Raw genomic sequence first — 23,164 nt, 5'->3', positions numbered from 1 at the left:
AATATATGCTTTACATAGTGGCAGGGACTAAACTGTATTAAGAGATCAGAACGCTCTTATTGTTGGTATTATATAAATTCAGAATAGGCAGTTAGCCTGTGCCACAAGGATGGGTCAAAAGGATCAGCATGCCTAAATGCTCTCCCAGAAATCATAGCTTCATCAGATCACAGCCTTTTCTTAAAAAAAAAAAAATTAAAACCAACGAAAATATACAAAAAACCCCAAAAGATCTACCAAAATCAAAGACACTTTTGGAATTATGCAATCCACAGATTTAAAAGAAGATCAAGGAAGAGGGCAGAATTTTGTCTGTTAGCTGCAACGCATCTTTTTAATTGACTCTGTTGCCCAGTGACAGAGCTGTATCGGAAATAACCCCAAACTATTCTCCATCACTAATCACTTTAGTATGTTTTTGTTTTGCTATTATGTGTTTGGCTTACTTCCAAGCTTTAGTCTGAGAATAATGTTCAGAGACATCTGCATTTCAGTAAATGGTTTACTGAGGGCACAGAAGCACATTATTTAGAGAGTATTGTTGTTACTTTTTTTTTTTGTTTTACATTTCACCATTGCAGAAGTACTCGAAGACTTAGTTTGATGATGCAAAAATAACAGAGAAAAGACAAGAAAGGCAAGGAACATCTTTACATTTGTAATTCCCTAGTGGGACTAACACGAACGTTACTAACACGTAACGTCCTCGAGTTGGTGCAGGCAGCACCGAGCAGCCACGTCCCAGGGAGCCCCGTCCTCTGCGAGGCCACTCAACGGGCCAGGTCCCCACAGGGGCATCCACAGACATCAGGTGCATCAGCTGCAGCTGCAAGGAGCTTGCAAGGAGCTTGCAAGCTGGCCTTTCACAGTGAAGAGGTTGTGCAGGTTTATTTTAATGTATTTCACTTTCTCTGATTCTCACTTCGCCTCTTTCCTTCTCTCTTCTTGCATTTACTTCTCTTTACTCTCTTCCATACATCAGTTCATATTATTCTTCACTGCCCAAGGCAGTAGCTTGGAATGCAGTGGTTTCTAACAGCCTTTTGCCCCTCAATTTGAATTGATTTCTGCTTCTGTGCATCTCCTGCTCACAAAACAGCAGCTGCAAACTCCACATTCACCCTGGGGCTGGGAAGTTAGGCATCCTCTTCTGAGAAGGAATAATCAGGCAGTGGGGAATGCAAAACCCAGTGAAAACCCAGCTTCTCCAGGGAGGCTTTGTAATGCTTACAAGCCCTAGTTTGCCTGAGGAAGGGGAGCCCGAAGGTCACTCCCTCGCCCAGGGCTCCCACAAAGCAGGGTATTGTGCACATCAATAACCCATCTGATTTGTGCACTGCTTTTACTTATTCATTGAAACCCACCAGCTGGGGATGTGGTCCCAGGTGTCCCAGTGCCACCGAACATGGGGCACAGCCTCACCTGCAGCAAGGAAACACTAACTTACAGAGCAGTGTGGGAACACAGCAGCTGAGCAAGGCGCTTAGCACTCCTTCATCTCACCACTCGCTAGGAACTGGGACTCCTGCTTCCTATGGCCACCTCTGGGCCAACTCTCCCACCTCCTCTTCCTTGCCGTTCCTCTGCAACTACATTAATAAGCGAATAATCGCTGTAAAATGCCAGTAAAACCACATACTGCATGTTATGGGAAGAAAAAGCATGAAGGAAAGGAGCTATACACAATCCTTGCTCAGAGTAAACCAGTTTTAGGAATTTGTGTCTTGACATTCTCTATCTTCCAGGAGTTGAAGAAGTGCTATGATACTGGGATAATGTCACAGCATTTATTCAAATGAATATCCAGAAATAGAGCTAGTGTATCCCAATAAAAGCATTTTTACACCATAGGCCTGACTGTGCACCCTCGAAGGACAGCAGAAATACTATCACTCTAAGATGAAAAAAAGCTTATAGAAAGACAGACTTGCCAGGGGGAAGTGTAGCTAATGTAAATATATAGTATGAAATGCACGTGTAGTTCTCAACAACACATAACCAGGAGATCCTTCTATTAGATCTTTAATGCCAGATCACAATCCCTCTTTCACACCCTCTCTCATTTGAATTGTATCTGCATTCACAGTTTGGACACATAAGATATATTCAGACCGTCCTACTGCAGTACCTGAATCAAATTTTGCACAGATAATAGCTTCTGGACAATTTGCAAGCTAATCGGATTCTCTAATGAGCACAAAGCCAAATGGGAATTCACAGTAAGTGGTGAGCCTCCAGGGTTACTTTTTGTTGTTATTTGCTTTTTACAAGCTCAAACAACCCCAGACGTTAATAAGGTCTACATTATTTTTTATGTCTGCATCTGCACCCTTATTAATAATTCAATTTGATTTCATGATTCACAAATGGTAAATTTAAATAGCCATGGAATTTTAACAGACATTCTTCTTAATTAAAAAAGCCCTTTGGCTATGCAGATGTTTTACTCGAGCTCTTGAAAATAAAACCCCTAGAACTAGAATGGGGAGCTTTCTGTTTCTTTTAGAAAAAAGAAAGGTCAATTTCTTGTCAAATATTTTTATTCCTGAGACCATGGGGAATCCCCCCCACGCTTGGCCTTACACACAGACTCACAGCAGTGATTGATACTACACTCATTATCAAACAAATTAAATGCACTTTGTCAGATGTGGTAACAAATATTTCAATCTTTACGTGAGATTTCCAAAGAGAACCTCTAGGTAAGCTGACAGCAATAAGTAACTTAATGGGAAAGATTTATTTGTATTATTAAAACAAAGGTTTTGTGTCAGTTATTAAATGTGCATGCTGAAGTGACCATATACCCATATTTAAAAGTAAATGCAACAATGCCTACATCCTAGAGATTCACCTGTTTCCCTTCTCTCCAGCTTGCATACAATCATGCAAGCAACCGAGCTGAACTAAATTAAACTTATAGCCTACTGCAACTAGGGTTTATCCATCATGTTTGATTTGACTCTCAGTTAAAAGCCTTTTACCAGATATTTTCTTTTTTAAAAGCACCTTTAAAGGAATTCACATTATCCTTTCCTAGCTCACATGTGCGTACATTGAGGTGCATGATAGTGAAACTTATATTCATTGCTATCACAATATGGCAGAGAAATGAGGACTTACCCAAATATTCAGAGTTTTCCTCCGTTCTTTGCTTTTTCTAGAATCCTGCCTTGTTACAAATGATACTACACCCTTATGCTTTTTTGCTATCAGTACTTTCAGAAAAATATAGACAGAATATCACTGCATTGGCTAATATTTTCTGGAGGGCAGATAAAATGTGTTTTGCAAGTTGTCAGCCACAAGAGGGAGTCTGTGCTGCCCAAGCACGAACTTATTTGGCACATGGAAGGAGGAAAAAAAAGGCTATAAATTTCATCTAGCCATGCACCCATAAACTGAATGCATTTCCTAGTTTATAGCACTTTCTGTATACATTGCAAAACTGTAAATCAATCAGTCTGTATAACTGTGCCTTCAATGCAAGTGAGTTTCAATACTCCTGATTTTTAGTACTCTATCATTCTACAATTACACCTAATAATACTTGACTTCTGTGCAGTTGAGAGCAAACAGGTTTGTCCAAAGCTAGTAAAAATAGAAATTCCAACATTTGGAATTTTAACAATAAATACTATTTCTCATAAAGGAAGCTATGGAAAGGTACTGGGTAGCTATGAGAACAGAACTACAGCAGATTTTAATACTGGAAATATCAATGCAGATTGCAGTTCCAATAGGTTAGAATAAAATAGTTATACACTTCATATGCTGCACATTCTTTGCATGCTTGCATATGATTTTCTTAGAAATGGGATGAATAAATCCTCCCAATCAAGAACAAAGTGTTTTCTTTAAAAAAATAATTAACTATACCTACACAGTCTTCTATGAGACCAAACCTCCTTCCTTCCTCCCCTCATGCTTCATTTAGAGGCTTATTGGGGTAGGGCAGTAAAAATTAGTATTCCGACTTAGCTACAATAACATTTCACTGATTAAATCAGGTAGAATTATCCTTCCCTTCATGAGGCTAAGCCTAGTCTTTGTACGAAGAACTAAAAAGGGACAAGAAGCATTCACCACATTTTGCTCAAGGCAGAGATTTCTGTGCCATGGGCTGATAAAAGTCAGCACTGTTGTTCTTTCCTAACACCCTGCATGCACATGAACATCAGGAAACCCAGGACACTTCCTGCTTGGGAAATGCTGCAAAGCCAAAGTCTTTAAGGTGACTCAACATTGAATCCTAGTATCTTGTAACAAATACTTATTATTCCTTAAACTACACTAAAATGTTTACTCAGAGAAATAAAATTAGCAGTTCAAGGCAATACATTTTGTTTAAGTCAGTCAGGAAGATAAAATAATTTAGAATAAAAGCAATCACGTTAAGTAATTACACTGACTTACAGTGGTCATACATAGGCTTCACAGCGGGACAACTGTCCATTTTAGCAAGGCAATGTGGGGATGTAGTTTCCAAGACTGCACTCAGAAGAGCCTCACAGACTTTGCCTGCCTTTACGGCGGCTCTCCTGGCCTTGCCCAGCACCCAACCTGGCCCTGTGGGCCTCGGGGCTCCCCGACACCAACACTGCGCTGGGCACTTCCTTGGGACGCACACGAGCCTTCGAACAAGCACAGTCCAAACCCACGCGTCTAACGGCCCCAGATGAACCAGATAAAAGCAATACAGCCATAATAAAAGCAGTATTTCCATTTGTCTGAGAGAATTCATTTTAGAAACTGACAATGGCTACCAGTAGGAATAGCACTGCCTAGCAACACGGCCCTGCCACGGAAATCCTGGCATCAGGACATAATAAAACACTCACTGCTGCTTACAAATGGTAATTTGACATGGAGACTACACTAGCCGGAACAACGCTGCACAGATTATGCTAAAGAAATGCATGCACACTTGCAAAAATACCTGCACCTCTCACTGAATACCAGGACAGGCTGCACAGAGTGGGGCACCACTGTCCTCTTTACAAAACTAAGGTTCAGTGAGCCACAAAACATCCCAATACCTCGTTCAAGGTAATAGGAGGGCATTACTGTTCAAATCTGTCACAGAGCCTATGCCACATTACTCTTACCCTCAAATTCAAACCACTATAGAAAAGGAGTCAGGACATAAGGAGATGAACTGTGGACCAACATGAGAATGTGCCCAGTGAAAGCCCCTGTTCCTCAACAGCTCAGGGGAGTATCTACACTGCAGACAGCAGAGAGTCCTCCTGTTTTTTAACGTACCACAGCAGCCTTGATTTTCAAATTAAGGTGGAATAACTGTACATACGATCGAGATCTGTGCCGGGATCGCCGGTAGTTGGGATCTGCTTGGTTCTTCTCCTTCTGTCGCCGCAGCACAGCTTCCCACTGAGGAGCCGAGTCCACCATGTCATTCTCCTGCCGTAACCTGCAAAACAAGTAGCAGGACTTCAGTAATTCAAGAGCTCTGTCCCCAGATGTTTTGAGGAAGGGATCGGTATTTTTTCCCTCGCCGAATTCCTGATGCTATTACGCAGTATTTTAGCTTTTCATCTTGCTATATTTACAATGTCCATTAATGTTCCCAAAATATATTAATGTATAAGAAACTGTACTGAAGGTACTTCATGGATTTGTTATTTAGCAACATAGCTTAGGACAAAAATGAATCACTCTAAGCCAGTAAAAACAGGCCTGCATTTGAATTCAATTTGTTTTCTTGGCCCAAGCCAAATGTATGGAATTTCTTCCTTACTGTATTTAGCTTTTTAAGTTAACCTCACCTCAGGCAAACAGAAGTCCATTACAGTGATGCAAGGCTGCAACTATTTCCAAACTTGTTGCTGCAGCACAGCCACTGTGGGACACTGGGAAACTCCCCCAGGGATGTCCCGTCCAAGTTCCTGCTCCTGTTGCCCTGGCCTGCAAAGCAGCCCGTGAGGGCTGCAAGGGCATCATGTAAACCTGTCATGTTCCTTTAGCTTAACAGCCTGAGCTCATTCTGCAACGACACAACTAGCCACAACAAGCAGCGTGCAGCTCTGCGGCCCTTCGAGACCCAACAGGAGCCTCTCAGCTGTGGCTGCTGTGATGAGTTGTCTGCTGTGACAGCGTGACTGGCATGTTGAAGAAACCAGGGAAGTGTAACAAGAAGGGGAAGACTGACAGGTAAAACAAACAAACCAACAGAGATAACCGCATTACAGTGGAGACCTTATTCCCCAGCAAATGCAAAGCATGTTAATGTCATTTCTCCTCTCTAATTCCATGCCTTTCTAGTTGAGTTTTGAATTGTGTCAAGCTAAACTGGCTAAGCAGGCTGCTGCTTCTCTTTTGATCAGATCTTCTCTCACATGTGTAATGAATTTTGAGTAGGATCCTCAGCTGCTGTAAACCCTGCCAACTCTACCAAATAGCACCAAGCATCTGGAGTAGACCACGACATGACATCAGGTTTGGATTTGTAAGCATGCCTTTTTCGATCTGTAATCTGCTGGCGACAGGGATTAGTACAAACTACAGATTTAACACAAGAACTCACACAGCAACAAGTAATGGACTGTGATTTTCATCCTGGATAATCCAATTTGTGGGGACAAGCAACCATCCCCCTCATGGTATGAGCAGCATCTGCTGCTCTGCACATGCTGCTCTGGATGCTGCAGCTGCCAATTTCCCAGTTGTCCCCAGGGAAAAGCACCTAACATGTCAAGCAGACAGCTGGGCTCCAAGGCAGACACTGGGATGCTGGCTGCAAAACTACTGGGAATTACCCAGTCTGAACAAAGGAGCTGCCCAGAAAAGCAGAGCACAATGTCCATGCGCTGAGTGCACGGGATTCTGCCTCTCCCAGGGAAGCACTGGGAATTACCCCCCTCTGCCGGCCACATGCTCTGCTAACCTGCCTTTGATGAATGACCTCTCATTAAAGCAGCAAACGCATCACTTTTCTGGGACATTTTACTAATGGAATCCTTGGGGGATGCAAGGGAGCCAAATTGCAGTGATAACAGAAAAATGCTCTTCTGCACTGATAAAAGTCTCCCCATTCTAACAGCAAAGAAGGACAAAAGAAGAGATGACTTCAGAGAACACGACAGCAGGCAACAATATATGAAGTTTACAGCAAAATTCAGCCATAACCAACAAAAATTCAAATTGCATTTTCAATGTCATTTCAAGTCCTTTTTTGAACAAGACACAGCAATAAGCAAAACAAAACAAAACAAAACCCCAATAAGAGTACATAGAACATACTGGTATAAAATGGTACGGTAGGGAAATTCCCAAATCTGGGACCATTGTAAAATGAGATTTTACTCCTTTGAAGTTTATTTTCATTCTCTTATACTGCAATATATTTTCCTTCCTTAATTTCTTAGGGAACCAAAATTAAAAAATAATAATAAAAAAATGGAAAGTAATCCTTCAGTTGATCAAACTCAGGATTCTACAATTTTTGCTCCTTGTAAAAAGCCACTGAAAAACTTTAGCATTAGGCAACAATGTCCTAATAGTAGGCAAACAAAGACAGAAGTATATTTTTACCATAGCATTAAAAGAGCAAATGTATTTCTTCATAACACAACCGAAATATGCTCATTATTGGTTCTTTTTCAATTACTTATGAACATTCATTTAGAATAAAATACTCGTAAGATGGACTGAAATCTCAAAGGCTGAGATCAAGCAAACAGTTTTGCTCGTTCTTCCACTGTTTTATGTTCAGAATGTCACAACTGCACTTCATTTTTTTTTCTGATGGATTTGTTTTCATCTGATAATGCCTTCACAATGATCTCCTCCTGTGAACAATACAGTCTATTCTTCTGTGATCAGAATCAGATTCTTTTGAAAAATCTGAGAATTGGGCATTTTATCCCACAACACAACTTTTTTTTTTTTTTTTTTTTCTGCTTGTGCTATTGGCCTTATCACAGTACTGGAAAATAAATTTCTATTTATTTTTTAATCCAGGCAACATATGAAGTCTGAGTAATAACAGTGCAAGCTTCCCAGTATTGTCCCATTTAACCCTGCTAAGGCCGGCTCACCTCTCAAGAGGAAAGCAATTCAACAGCCTGTGCCCAGCCATGTATTACACTCTTCCTGCAGCTGCTAACAAAACGCAGAAATTCTGCATTTCAGTTCACAACTGGTGGTTTTTATGCACCTGATGACAAGCAGCAAGTCTCCAATGTACAGCTCATTCTGAGCTTGCTTACTGTAACACTGAAACAACTTTTGATCTGATCTGATTTTAAGCGACCACCTACGGATAAGAAATTCTACAACATTAACATTTTTTAATATATCTTATATTCTGAAAATGTTAAACAAATGTAAAAATACTCAATAACCATATGAAGTCCTTTTTATAAAAAAAAATCTTAACATTAATTACTTCAGCAGGAATTGAAGAAGGGTAGGTAAAGGTCCTTATATTCTTCAAAAAATTATAAGCCCTACTTAAACCTTCTTAAAATTCATTCCTTATATTGCAAGAAGCTCTTAAAAACATTCTTGTGGTCAGTTTCTAATTTCCTTCAGTTGTGTGTGTAGTCTTCTGAACAACAAATTTCACAGGGAAAAAAAAATGAAACTAAACTAATCACTGAAACTAAAGTCAGTGTTTCATTCACACTCCAGAGCTCTGACTGGAAAAGAAATCTTTCATACACACTAAGTTATTGTTAACCAAGCATGATGTAAGACTATGTTCTGATTTAAATAAACTCTAAAGAAATTTCATAGCTCAGCTATGCTTCCTACCAGCCTATTCTGAACGTGTATTATTGAGCATCCTTACCTACCTCATGTTATATATACATATATAAAAAATAATAAACTACTATTATACTAGAAACTTTTGCAGAACTTTACAAAGCACATGCTTCTGCTTTAATGTATCTAGTACACAGTTATTTCCAAGAGCTTTCAAATATTTCAAAATTATTTAGCACTTGCAGCACTGCAAGATAAAAAAGTAGTTATGGCAGCTCGTGCGGTGTTTTTAAGAAGTCTGCATTAAACAATTCTTCTGTCAAATGACAGTTTTTCTGTGTTTTATGCAATATTAAAGAACTCAATGGGTTTTTAAAAAATCAATTTTAATGAACAACTCTCAAAATATTGTTATCTCAAGTGAAATATAAGTAGCTGTTGTAAAGCAAAAAAATTGCTACAATCAATTAGTTGTTATATCAGTTTTCACTTATCAGCAATAAGCAAAAAAACCCCAAAATTGTTAGCATCTCTCAATATTAACTGCTGCTATCCTATTGAAAGCTGACATTGCACACATTTAAATCTAGGCCAACACTTCACAAAATATTTTTAAAAGTTTAATATGTGTATTTAAAAACAACAACAAGTTGTAGATTCCTTCAAAAACATTTCTAAGATTCTTCCCAAAAGCTTATTTCTTGCCAGAATTCGACATATGAAATTTTTGAGGATGTTGAAGTACGTACTGTAAATATGTCATCACCATTTTCCATTTTATTTGCATTAGTATTTCAAGTCTCTTATAAATGTGTGTCAGTTTTTGATTTTACAATTCATTAATGAGCTCTTCCCTAAACACAAGGATGACGGCACACATCTATAGCATTTAATGTGATTTGGTAATTATTTCCCTTTTTATTCAAACATGGACATTAAGCTAACTCAGAAAGACTGCACACAAGTAAAACATGCTGTGTTCTTTTTTACCTGCTTTTAGCCTGTATCTTCTTTTTACCTCTTTTTACCTGCATCTGCTTTTGTGTTTCATATTTCTATATCTAAAATACAGAATGGTCACCTGTTTCTCTTCTTCCGATGCTCTCTGTTAGAATTTTCTGATTCACTGCCACTGCTGGTGTTACAACGGGACCGAGACCTGGAGAGGAAAAAAGCAATGTAGTTCAGGAACTAAACAAACATACCATATTTGAGTCTCTCTCTCTCTCACAATCTATTAACATCTTTCAAAACATGAAACAGAAATAAGAAGTCCTCCTTGTCAGTTGTTCCCTTCCATTAAAACATTATAGAAGTAGCAAAATTCTAAAGGAATGAACAACACTGAGGAAACATTAATTAGAAAAATCAGGGTTAAGAAAGAGTCTAGAGGGCTTGTCTAAACATGTCTTTCTCTCATTAATTACTTATGAATACCTGCTTTATCATTACTCATCCAGAAAGCACTGTCAGGTGAATGCTGTTTTCCCTTTGAATCAATGCAGTTCATTTTCATTTAAGCTCTCAGCATTCTTTGATATTATGCCACAGTGAAAAAATGCTTTGAAATGGGAAATGTTTTGCCTTTGCACTGTATCCATTCTGCCATTTTCCTTACTCTGTGCAGCGGGGCATCCAACAGAATGTATGCAGTAATCCTGGTATTGGCAAGCAAGCGAAAATGTTCACTACATTTCTCTCTATTCACTTCATCTTCCGCCTGGCTCTGCAAGCCCCTGTCATTTTCCAAGTGTCAGGCAGCATGGAGGAAACAGGAGCACGGAACACCATGATTCTGGTGTCCTCATCAATGCAGAAAGGCTGTACTGGGCAGGCTGGCAGATGCCATCAGCATAGCTTTGAGATGACTTGAGGCAGAGCTACAAAGGTAGAGCATCACATGAGGGAGAAGGAAATAAAGCACCGGCTCCTCTGTCACCTCTCACTGAGGAGCTTCAAATGGTAAGGTGACATTTTTAGTGCTGATTATTTATTACTGAAACAATCAGCTGGCACAAAAGCAGAGAGACAACACTGACAGTTGAACTCCAAGGAGAAAAAATCACCATGAGAATTTATCCTGCAGCTGGAGTCATGGGGATACACCTACCTACAGGTAAGTTCCCCTTGGCACAGAGAAGTGCTTGGTAATTACTAGCTTAAAATTAAAAGCTTCAAATACTTGATTGCCATTGATTGACATTTTGGAGCAGACAGACCAGCTGTAGTCCTAGAAAACAGGATTTTGTTACTGTGCTCTGGGCTGGGTCCTAAGAAAATGGTACTGTTTGAGAGTTTGATGCTGTTTGAGAGCATCCCTGGGGTTTACAATACTTGTTTCGGACCATTCTTTGCTGAGTGTGATGATGGTTTCAGAATGCCTCAACAGAAATACACGTTTCTCTGCATTTGCCTGCAGTGTAAAGTAGTTTTGCTCTGAGATGTCTGGGCATGAAACAAGAGATTAGGAGACGACTCTTGTTACCATTGACAGATAGAGAGGATCTTGTTCATCCCAACTTTTCTTTGATGAGCCACTTGGACAAGAGAGCCTGCTTATTAAACTACCCTCAGATAAGCTGAAGAGTGGAACTGCCCATCACAAGAGCGTACTGGTCAGTGGGTGTTTCATGCTAGGGCTGGATGCCCATCCCAAGGATGTCCCTGCTCACCCTATCGTCTGACCACCCCGAGAGAAGAGCTCAAGGAGACTCCCTTGGAAGCAACCAAAGCTACTCCTTAAAAACAAGATAGGTGTCCGTCTGTCAGAGCTGCCTGTCTCATGAATCTTTCCCTAACAACCATGAATTACAGTATTTTTTTTTTTAAAAATTGCTGTCATTAAACGCCTCTGATTGGAATCAAGAGCTCAGCATGGAGGATGGTATCCCCTCTCTCCAGGAGCACTGTCTATAGACAACGGGAATCATTCACTCAAATGGCTCCCTTTCCAACAAAGCATTTTAGAGTAACAGGAGTATTTTAGAGTAACAGGACAACCAAAGCCTAAGAAACTCAGTTCAAGAAACTCAGTTTGTCTGCAGGGAACAGGCTTAGAAAAGCAAAATTTCTCCAAGAGAAGCAGAACCATATCCTCCCTCCCCACCTACAGTTTTACATGTTAAAAGCACTAAGAGGTTCAAGATAGCCAGTGTCCCAGGTAAAAATCTCTAGAGAGACCTGAAAGTGTGAATGAGACATATATTTCTAAAAAAAGTGTTATTCCAAAGGAAGAAGTAACAAAAGACAGTGTCCAAAGGACTCCAGCTCAAGTGTGTTCAAAACAGGTTAGAGAGCAATGAATGCACTACAACTGCAGTAGATCACATGTGCTCCAAATCTGACCATTTGTCCAGCAAGACATTTCCTACCAATCTCCACTCTCCATATTCTTAAGCCATCAAAGCAACACTCTTCTCTCACATTCCTCATGATTTCAAGTACCTTCTTGCTCTGTATTAGGCAACTAACCCCCAAAAGTAAGAAAGCATCAAGAAGCACTCTGTGCCAGGAAAACTGCAAGATAAACATCCTTATTTGCTCAAATTCATGACAGCTCCTCTTCTAGGTTTCCAGTAATTAAGATCTGACGCACTTTTTGTAATGTAAATCAATCGAACTACCTTGGGTTCCCTGTTGGGAAAGCACTTGCAGAGAGCGAGCAGGGCTGATGAACTGTCAGCTGAGTCACAGCTGCTCATGATAGCTGTCATTACATGTTCTTTCTCCCATCAACCTTACCAAAATGAATAAAACAATAAAAACAGAAATAAGGGCCATTCCTAAACTAAGTGCAAGAACATATAGGATTATGCTGACCTTCAATTACATCCTTTTAACTTTTTTTCCTTCATTCGAACATACACACAGACATGCCAGGAGGGGACATATGGGCATGGGAGGATGCAGGATCTGGTATTTTGGAGGTAAAACTGACACAGGGTTCATTCTGGCGCAGCCCTTGTGACTAAAATGAAAGGAAGGTAGCCAAATTGCAAGGAGGTCAAGAGTGTCTATTCCATTACACAATTCTGGTGTCTGGGACAAGCACATCTTCTAAACGTAATACAGCAGACCAGCTTTCGGGAAAAGGTCCTTTCTGAACCATGAGGTTCTGCACCTGAGATGTCAAACTAAACCATTTCTGCCTTGTGTTCTAGTCATCTACCATGGGACTTTGACTGGCAAAGCTTTACAGCAATATCCTTCGAAAAGTTCAGCTGTCTTACAACAGCCGAAAAGTACATAAACTTTCTCTGACTTCCTGTGATTGTCCCTGAGTTTTCTAAAACTGTGCCAGAGCTCCTTTCCTGCAGCAGTGCATCAGATCCTGGGAGTGTTTCCTCTGCTTTACAAGTTTCAACAGTTTTTGACACCAAAATGAACTGCACTGTCTCTTCTTTTCAGTGACAAGGGTGGGAGCACAAGAGCAGAGTAACACTGAGAAAAATCATTGCAATTTGAAGTGATGCTAGAGAAAAAAAGTATTTCTCAGAAGTTGCATTATGAAAGTGCATCCTTAGTTGCACATTGGTATTTTATTTTTAAGTTGACATCAGTCAAGACTGCACAGGAAAAAAAAATGTAGCAAAAATGAGATACAAGACTAGAAACTGAAATGAGAAGAGATCATCTCTACACCCACCTTTTTCAGGACAGTTCATCTCACATATCAGTTTACTTATTTTCAAAACAGGTTAACCAGTGTGACAGGTTAGACAATTCAGAACAAAATTTTCAGTATTGCAGATGTAAAATCTCAAACCCCAAAGCTCAGAAACTGACTTCCAAGTTGCAGGAAAGCCTCCAAGAAGCTTCCACACACAACTTACAACATAGTGTCATAGCAATGTGCATCTTGCATTAATCTGGGCTGTAATGGGCTTATGCTATAGAGCATTTTAGCAAAAGAAAGGCAGGAAAGAAAAAGATCTATGTGTAGAAAACAGCAACCCTTTTAAACATTCAGGAGGATGGGGAAGGAGGGAAGGAAGGGTGGGAATGCAGGGAACTAAAACATGATTAGTACCTTTGTTATCACTTCATCACTAGTAGGCATTATATATTTACCTTCTCCTTTGCTTTAAATCTGAATCTTCACCACTGTTTTGCGCTTTCCTATGACAGTAAGGAAGTTTTGATGAAATACCATTGGGTCACTTAACACAAATACAGAAAAGCAATCATCTTTTCCAACAAATCCTTCACATTGATTATTTCTTAGTAGGATTTAAGGCAGATTAAAAATAGGCATGTTCTTGTTTTAAACTTTGCAGGCCACCTTCACAACAAGCTGCAAAGGTATGACCCCATTAAAGCTCCCATTACAAACCCCAGACATGCAAGGTTGAACACAGTCATCTGACGTTTACAGCTTCCTACTGTTCCAGCAAAGCCAAATATTTTCCTCTTAATTCCAGTAAGGATCATATAAAGAACATGGCTATTGTTGTTGAACAATATGAGAAAGGAAAGTGCATGAATAAAACTCAGGATTCAGGAAGACATAATTAGGTTAGTATCTATTGTCAGTTTTCACAGTCTCATATGAGAGATAAGACTTTAAAAAATATTTTGGTGGTGTTGTGACCCAAGAGACAACTTATTATTGGCATAAACACCTGTCTACCTAGTAGATGAGTCAAATGAAAATCCCAGATGAGAAACACTTTGCATCTCAAAAAATCCCCTCCTGCATGGTATACAAACATTATTCTTTTCATGATACAAGACAGAGGCTTTTTGCACTGCACATCTATATTCCTTTGTTTTTGCAGAGCCCAGCAAGTCCTTCTGACACAGAAGCTAGAAATGAATCATAAAATAAATTTCAGGAAATATGTTGCTATTAACACTCATAAGCACGATGTCCAATAGAGTAAATTAACATTGCTGCATTGGCTTAAAGAGATCTATAAAAGAATACTATAAATATTGTCTACAATGCATTGCAAATCATAGCACTGGGATATCTTAGCTAGCTCAGATGATGAAAGCACTTTCTCAGCAAGGCAAATCAAATCATTCCAGGTAAGATGCAGTCCCTCAAAATTGTATCACTTCAGGATCTGAACTGTCCCTGTAATTTGCATTTTGGCCATACTTCAGAAGACGCATCACAGAATCTCCGTGTCACTTCTTTTAGTTACTCAATTCAGCACATAACCATTAAAAACACATTAAGTAATCACAGTTTTATTTTTACTGGCATACTCTCTAATGTAAAGTACTTCACACAAGGGACTGTTGAAAACAGCCTAATGGCTCACATGGTTGCTGTACTTAAAAAGCAAGGCAATATACCTACAGCAGAACAGTGTTCTGTATCAGAAGCTCAAGTCAAATAATCCTCAATCCTCTGCTTTACAAGGGAAGAGTTTAGTTGCTGCACCAACTAAAAGGATCTTGCAAGCACAAATACTGCAAGTCCTTGGATTTTCACTATTTTTTTTCCTGGTATCAAGAACAGCAAACAGGCAAAAAGCCTGACTGGCACTTCCTCTTCAAAAGCAGGTCTGGCATTTCATTAGTCTTGTTCTGCACTGACATTTGACCCCTAAGGCACTGATTTTCCCAGGACCCAGCCGTGTTGCCACACAAGAGCCCTGACTGAGGGCAGAGCATGCAGCACCACAAGATTTCTACATAAGAAGGTCACACTGGCGAGCCTCAGTGCTCTTACCTCCTGCGGACCGGCTGCCCAGACTCATTTTCACTGCCACACGATGGGTTCCGTCGCCGAGAGTAAGGAAACTTTGGTGATTTATTGCGGTCACTGGGAGAATTATACAGCCCACTAGAATGAGAAAAGAAGAACAAAGAAATGACCTTTGAAACTTCCAGGAAACTTAAGTCAGCTAACTCACACTCAGTCTACAGTCTAATTCAGTCTAATAAGAATGGACGAAACTGTGCACACACACACGGGTATATACACTTCCATGTATATATAGCACATGTGCTATATAAGAACAAGTAGCATTGCTTTCCAGGAGTAAGTATTTACATTTAACCTTGAAAACACAGGATAGAGCCCATCTACAGAGCACTGACACCCCAGCTCTCATCTTACAAAAGGTACCACCAAGTGTATATGCTTCTTTTAGCATAATGCAGTTTTTGTACTTTAATATAACTTTCCTGTACTTTAGAGCTGAGAACTAGACATTCAAAGGTACCTACACTCCTTATATACTTTTTCCAGGAACAGAGACACTAAAACAGTGTAAATATCCTGAGGTGTTTCCTCACCAAAAGGCTAACACTCAGGATCCTGGAACAATTTTATCTTTCACTCTCTACCGCTATATAATCCTTTGTCATTGACAAGGAAGTGTTTCAAGCTTCAGGTTATGTATCTTAGTCTTCAAGTCACGTACTTGTGTTGGACTCAAGGCGGTAAGAGAGTTAAACATAAGACTGTACTTCTGATTAAAAAGTGCTTGTATGAACTGCTCTGTAGTGTCTTCCTACTGAAATCTAAGAAATTCTTCAAATAGTTTAGTAGAGTTTATGGTAGAGCACAAATTACTACAATTACTTAGAGATGCAATCACAGAACTGCAGTTATTTGGATGAAGTATGCAAAGGTCATCTTAATCTAATGTTACTTAGTCCTTTTTACAACAGGTATGTAGTAGTAAATATGATATTCTCACCAAATTCCAGTTAAGGTATTTCTTTCTGCTTTCTCAAACCCTCTAGTCTTTAAATCAGATTCACTATGTTGGCTACTTCATGACAACACTGCTCTGCTCAGTTAAGCTGCCATAGTCCTCAAAGTGAATGCATTTCAGAATCAGAAAATCTTTATTAAAAGCTATACAATCCTCTGTGCAGCATACAGCCTTTCTTATGTTTTCAAATCCGCATAGTCCTTTAGAACAGAATTTGTAAAATTTTAGCTGTTAGCATATATATTTTGTTCTATTCCAAGAACTATTTCAACTCTGAAGTTGTAATATGGCAAGCTGACACTGCTTCTTCTTTAAATATCAATTAAACATCTACCTTAGCCAAAGAATACTGACTCACTGCTTTGTTCTTACTTTGAAAGGTCTTGAGATGTATAATAGGACCAGGGTAAATCTCATGGTGTCTATAAGCATATAGGAACTTCAGCAAAAAATTGCCAGGTAGCACAGTATGCACAGACATGTATCATGACACAAAAGTCATACTGATCATACTGCATCAGGTGGGAAATGTGTATTACAGATCCACCAATACTCTCAGTCCCCAGCTGTGTCCAGCACAAAGGACTTCCCAACCATGTGCTGTTCCTCACATATAGAAGCCCTCAGTGGATTTCTCTTCTGAGTAGTGACCCTGTGTCACTTAAGCACTCATCAATTTTGAGTATCCCTGCTAAAGGAGAACAACATGTCTTGCTCACTAGGAGTCCCTAATCCTTCTGAGTGCTTTTAAACTGCTCCTAATGACCTCCATCTCACACTCCCAAGTTCCAACACTGGAAAAATACAACAATTCTTGACCTCTATCCTCTCTATATATACTACTCATGATTTTCTACATCTCTATCACTTTCTCTAAAATTGTCTCTCTTCCAGATTGAATTTCCAGACTGAACTGCCCACACAGTGATGCCTTTTGCATACTTTGCTCCCCATGATGTGGAGCTTCTAGAGAGGGTCTAGAGGAGGACAACAAAGATAATTTTAAGGGACTTGAACATCTCTCGTACGAGGAGAGACTGAGTGAGTTGGGCCTGTTTAGCCTGAAGAAGAGAAGGTTGAGAGGGAATCTGATCACTATATATAAATATCTGAGGGGAGAATGTAGGAAGGAAGGGGCCAAACTGTTCTCAGTGGTGGCCAGTGACAGGACAAGGGGCAATGGATGTGAGTTGAAACACAGGCAGTTCCATCTGCATGTGAGGAAGAACTTCTTTCCTGTGAGGGTGACAGAGCCCTGGCACAGGCTGCCCGGGGTGGTTGTGGAGTCTCCTTCTCTGGAGGTCTTCCAAACCCACCTGGATGTCACCCTGTGCCCCGTGCTCTGGGTGTCCCTGTTGGAGCAGGGGGTTTGGACTAGATGATCCCTAGAGGTCCCTTCCAACCTCAGCCATTCTGTGATTTCCTTCACAGTCATTCATACCCAAAATCACCTCTCAAAGCCTTTTGCACCTTTACCCAGAACCTTTCCAGGATAAAGACTTCAGAACCGCACTTGTTATTCAAGAGTAAATGCATGAGCCATAAATTTGTATAAAGATATAATGCTGTTGTCTTGCTTTCATCTCTATTGCTATTATTTTTTTCATAAAGCTGTCCACTATAATCCCCAAATCCCAGTCTTAAATGGTAATGGCACCTCATTTCATTTGGAAATCCCCACCCCAGGAGTATTCCCCCCACCCTGGGCCTAACCTGACATTTAACGACTCAGGATGTCCCATCACTAGGTGTCCTTGTTGAGCAAGGCGGTTGGGATTAGACCATCTCTAGGGGTCCCTTCCAACCTCAACCATTCTGTGACCACTCTGCCTGCAAGGATTTTCTTAACACCTTTCATAGATGCCTTTCATTCTTGACATAATCCTGTGTCATCATCAAACCTTCTTACTCTGCTTTCCCACTCTTCTATAGATTTACTGAATAGCACAGATCCAAGCACAGACCTTTGGAGAATGCCACTGCTGACTCCCATCCAGTGTTGATTTCTTCCTACTCTTTCTCAGTTTTTAACTGATTATCCCTGCCAGTTGAGATAGATTTATTATGAGCCTGCTAACACATTAATGTATTATTACCAGTCTCTTTCACTTTATTGCCAAGGCATGATATTTATCACTGTACAACAGCTAACATATCATGCCTTGACTTACCTCTGTGGGCCATTTTCCTCCCACGGTGCACTTGTTTTACTTCTTTGGGTTTCTGGATTGTTTTCATTTTTCATCTTTTTAAAGCTAAATAAAAGTACAGATATATTTTTAAAACCTATATTGTACAGATCATATTTCTTTCCCTCTCCCCCCCCGACCTCTGAAAGAATTGATCTCAGAGGCATGCAGTCATTAGAAACCCACCTTGGCATACAGCTATTTGTCTGCTATGTGAAAGGAGAACAGCTGCTATATTAACTAATCTCACCTAGACAGATTGGAAGAAAAGGTGTAAATAACATAAAAACTGGATCTGCAGTCTCACTCTTACTTGGTTGCACCAAGGATCAATCTCTTCTCAGAATAGACGAGAACAGACACTTAACCAAAAAAGTCTAAGAATAGGGCAAATACCCAAGATGCCTCTCAGCTTTCCACAATGCTCAGTTAATGAATTACTGAGCTGGAGGCCTCACACAACCATCCAAAAAAAGAAAAAAGAAAAAGAAAAAGGAAGAAGGAAAAAGAGTTCTTGATGGAATAACTTCTTCTGCAAGCCTAAGAAGCCCAGCTTAACAGATATATACCAAGACTTGTAACCAGTCCCTCACCTTATCTATGGGGGCAGGGGAAAGAAACAACAGGGTGTTTTAATATTCTTTTCTCCTTTTTTCCTCACACTGTCAAGTTTTACAGCTCTCACTCCGCTAATGCACCCAGACCGCCTGCTCGCTGCCCCTCCAGGTGCTGGACAGTGGCCAAGCTTTTTGCCCCCCTCTCTCCCATGGCTTAGTCATGCCCTTCCTGCATAGTCATAGCTGGTGCTTCTCATGACAGGGAAAAGCAGTTCACCCAAAACAAGTCTAGATAGCCATATAAGTTTCCACTGATCTTTTCAAGAAGTATTACTGCACCCCACAAAAACATCAATGTTGCAGATGCTTCTCAAGTGCAACTTAAGCATCAAAAAAAAGTTTTTACAGATGCTTGCAAGAGAGGGAGACATAAGCCAGGATGCTTTGCTCAGAGCAGGAGGCAACACACTCAGCTTGATGAAGGCTACTTAGCTCACTAATCCACTTTTAACCTCAGCCTTTGGTTACTATAGGTCACTGAGTTAATCATTTAATTCTCACACAGTGAACCAAATTCAAAGTTACAGTAGGTCAGCAGGGAAAGAAATTATAGTCCACTTTATCAGGTAAATCATCTTCTTAATACTGTACTCATTAATTATCGACTCACATGTGCACAGAATCTATTTCCCAGCCCTAAAAACATAAGCTCCTGGCAGACTGAGCAGGTTAGTTAGGTAAATGGTTATGACCTCTACTTCAGAAAACAACTTTGCAAAGCATAAACTAACCTCTGAGATCAAAACTGAGTTTAAAGAAATTTATATTATGATTTCGATACTTATAAAATAAAGAGACAAAGGAACAATTCTGTGAGGTGAACTAACTGTATTAGATTCCTAAGTCATTACTCATTCAGAGCAAACTTAACACACTTAACAACTAGAGGGCTACAGCATGGCAGCTCTTCAGGTACTGACATTATTTCCAGGAATGCAGTTGCAAAAGGGACTGTGTTAATTCAGTGTATTTGAAAAGGCTGGGATCCGAATTTCATGGGAGAATACGGCTTTGTTTTTTACTCTGTTTACCTTGCATTCTTACCACTTATGCAGAAACTGCCAAAGATATATCTCAGCAGCTAAGCTACAAAAAATCAAGTGATAACAGGTCATGAGAGTCGCTTTTGCAAGATGTCTGGCCGCTCTTGCCTTCCATAAAGCAGGAATTAATGCGGAACGGAGTAAAATATCAAACTGTAAATGTCTAACACAGGGTGTGTACCGCCTCTCAGGTATACTCAGTTTGGTAGACCTGGCAACTATTTTACAAAGACAAGAAGATAAACAAACCAAGGAAAACAAAAAAGAAACTAGGTAGTGTATAAATATAGAGATATTTCCTCTTTCTGGGCATCTTGCATGCATATAAATATCTGGAATGCAAAATGGTAATACGTCTAATTTCTTAAGAGAAAATGTGCAAGAAAAACGACATTCTTTTTTAGTTTTAAAAAGATCAGTACTATTTAAAATATGCCTGAGAAACTACCCAAAATTATTTTTAAAATATTATATCAAAAATTAAACCCAGAAATTTGGAAATGCCATGTTGAAAACGCCACATTGAAAGTCTTTTATTCTGTTCCTTGATAAACAATCTACTTATCTACTTGCCTCAAATGATTCACTGGTAAAAAATTACAAACAGCACAGGGTGCACAAGCTGTAGTTAAGGGGTCCCCCTTCCCCAAACGATCATCTCTGAACTACAGAACAAGGATATCTATCTCTTACTTCGTCCCCTTCCCAGCCCTTACAAAATCCAGCAGTGCTCAGTGCATCCAGCTCAGTGGCTGAGCTTCAACAGATTGATATGTCAGATCCTAAACTTTCTCCTAACTGATCGAAATGCTTGAATGGAAGACTGGACTCAAATTCCCTCAGATTGAGGAAGCAACTTAACTTGTTTTAGGCCTTGTTTTAGGCAACTGGTATTATTAGGCGAGAGGAAACATTATGCAAGACTTTGAAGTAAGTTTTTGGACCCTTCTTTAGTAGCCAGTCCAGGTACTCAGAATATGAAAGCCAGAGCTTTAAAGAAGAGATTCAGAAAACTTGTCAGAGTTACTGGGCATGCAGAGACGCAGCCATTTAGGCAACTAAGCAAAGAAGTTAGAGGCTGAGCCCTTGACTCATGGTTTTGTAAGATCACTGTTTTGAGTCAGGCACCTAATTCCACCTAAATTAAGGGTGGGGATGTAAATCCTTTTCTGAATTTGAGCCTCATCTGTTTCTCTCAAACACACCAACTAAGCAGAGATGCATATTTCAGCACTGAAAGTCCAAAAAAGCAGACCAATAAAGACAGAAGATTCATGGCAATCCACTGCTCATGAATTCATGAGTTTTATACTGCGTTATTCCTGGATTTACCAGTACGATAAGCAGGGGACTGCAAGATTCAGAGCCTGGCCAGAGGGGAGGCCATGCCCAGCGTGTCCCTGTGCCAAGCACAGACATCCATATACAGATGCAGAGACCATGTGTCCTGCTCCCACAGCAGTGTCAACAGCCCGAAGCACCTGACGGAGGGAGCAGCAGGGGACACATGTCTCTGTACCTGTCCTGAACCAAGAGCAAGTGTCAAAATCTAATTTTTCATGTTTGTATCTTGGATGGTTTGTATCTTGGACTACTTTCCAATGAATGTGTTCATGACATAATGTGTTCATAATAGTGTTTTATGGGTTTTCTAGTACCACTGGCCATCTGGAACCTCTGTCAGCCCAAAGTTCAAGGTTTGTTATTACAAATTATCAGGCAATGTTTTATGGCCTTTGTCAGCAGATGAAAATCAGGGAAACCTTAATTTTAAGGGCAGCAAAAAAGCATAATGAATGATTATTAAATGATTTCCTCTACCCAATCTAATGAATGGTCTTCTAAAAACTGTAAGTGAAATGCTGGTCTATTTACCTTTTCACTGGAGAAGGTGCAATTATTTTGGTAGTTCCTTCATTCTCCCCATTTGTTATAATCTGATTTATGCTGTTAGATCCTGAAAAAGCAAAGAATACAAAACAATCCTTTAGCTCTTCCTTTGCACATCAATTCAGTCTAATTAGTGTATTAAGATCATATAAACTCCTACCAAACATAATACAGTATGTGAGATAAAATAACAAACAAAGCAGCGGGCGTATGTCAATGGCAAACAGGGAGCACATTTTCGTGTCCTATCTTTATTTCTAGTTATATCACATTAAAAAAAGACTCAACACCGGTGACATTCATTACACTTCTCTAAGATACGGAAGAATTAGGAGCTGTTGCTCCCACAGGAGGAGCATATACCATGCATTCTTGTGTATGGTATACATCCCAAAAAAGATCAGATATCTCCACTGTTTTACCTATGGCCTCTAAAACAATCCATGCCCATAAAACGATCCAAAGCAAGAATAAAGGTGGAGGGTGTCTTTTGATTTTTTTTTCTTCTAGGAAACTTGGAATAGTAGCAATGTATGTAAAGTAGTTGTTAATTGATACTGCAACACTAAACATACATCCCAAATATTTCCTAAGCTACAACCAGGAAAACAACTAACTGATGGATCTGAGAACTACTGAAAACTAATAACTTAAATAGATGCAAAAAAGAATAATACTGTCGCAGAAACAGCTCATCTAAGTGAATCAGAAGCATGTGGCCAGTATTTAAAGGCTTCCTGCCTATTTTCCAGTTTTGTGCCCAATGCTCTATAGATTTGGCCCCACTCTTTCACAGATTCACAGATTCACAGAATATTTAAGGTTGGAAGGGACCTCTACAGATCATCTAGGCCAACCTTCCTGCTCAAGCAGGCACACCTAGAGCATGTGGCACAGGGTGGCATCCAGGCGGGTTTGGAAGACCTCCAGAGTAGGAGACTCCACAACCTCCCTGGGCAGCCTGTTCCACTGCTCTGTCACCCTAACAGTAAAGAAGTTCCTCCTCACCTGGAGACGGAACT

At 40.0% G+C, this 23,164-nt stretch overlaps 1 protein-coding gene across 2 annotated transcripts in view; it reads right to left on the bottom strand.

The window, feature by feature from the left end:
• The window catches only part of EPB41L4A (erythrocyte membrane protein band 4.1 like 4A), a 123,197-nt gene that overhangs the window by 6,586 nt on the left and 93,447 nt on the right, over positions 1-23,164 (bottom strand). The window contains exons 13-18 of one of the 2 annotated variants that reach the window (XM_026052839.1): positions 22,128-22,209; positions 18,575-18,658; positions 15,410-15,523; positions 13,798-13,845; positions 9,809-9,886; positions 5,312-5,431 (exon numbers count right to left, since the gene is read on the bottom strand). In XM_026052839.1, the coding sequence (XP_025908624.1) occupies positions 5,312-5,431; positions 9,809-9,886; positions 13,798-13,845; positions 15,410-15,523; positions 18,575-18,658; positions 22,128-22,209 (526 nt within the window). The remainder of the gene's footprint in view (positions 1-5,311; positions 5,432-9,808; positions 9,887-13,797; positions 13,846-15,409; positions 15,524-18,574; positions 18,659-22,127; positions 22,210-23,164) is intronic. The other variant, XM_026052840.1, reaches the window with a different exon arrangement.

Source organism: Nothoprocta perdicaria, unplaced genomic scaffold, assembly GCF_003342845.1.
Source record: "Nothoprocta perdicaria isolate Ctin4 unplaced genomic scaffold, notPer1 scaffold_92, whole genome shotgun sequence".
NCBI classification, from domain to species: domain Eukaryota; kingdom Metazoa; phylum Chordata; class Aves; order Tinamiformes; family Tinamidae; genus Nothoprocta; species Nothoprocta perdicaria.
This window is presented reverse-complemented; position numbering and strand designations above follow the sequence as displayed.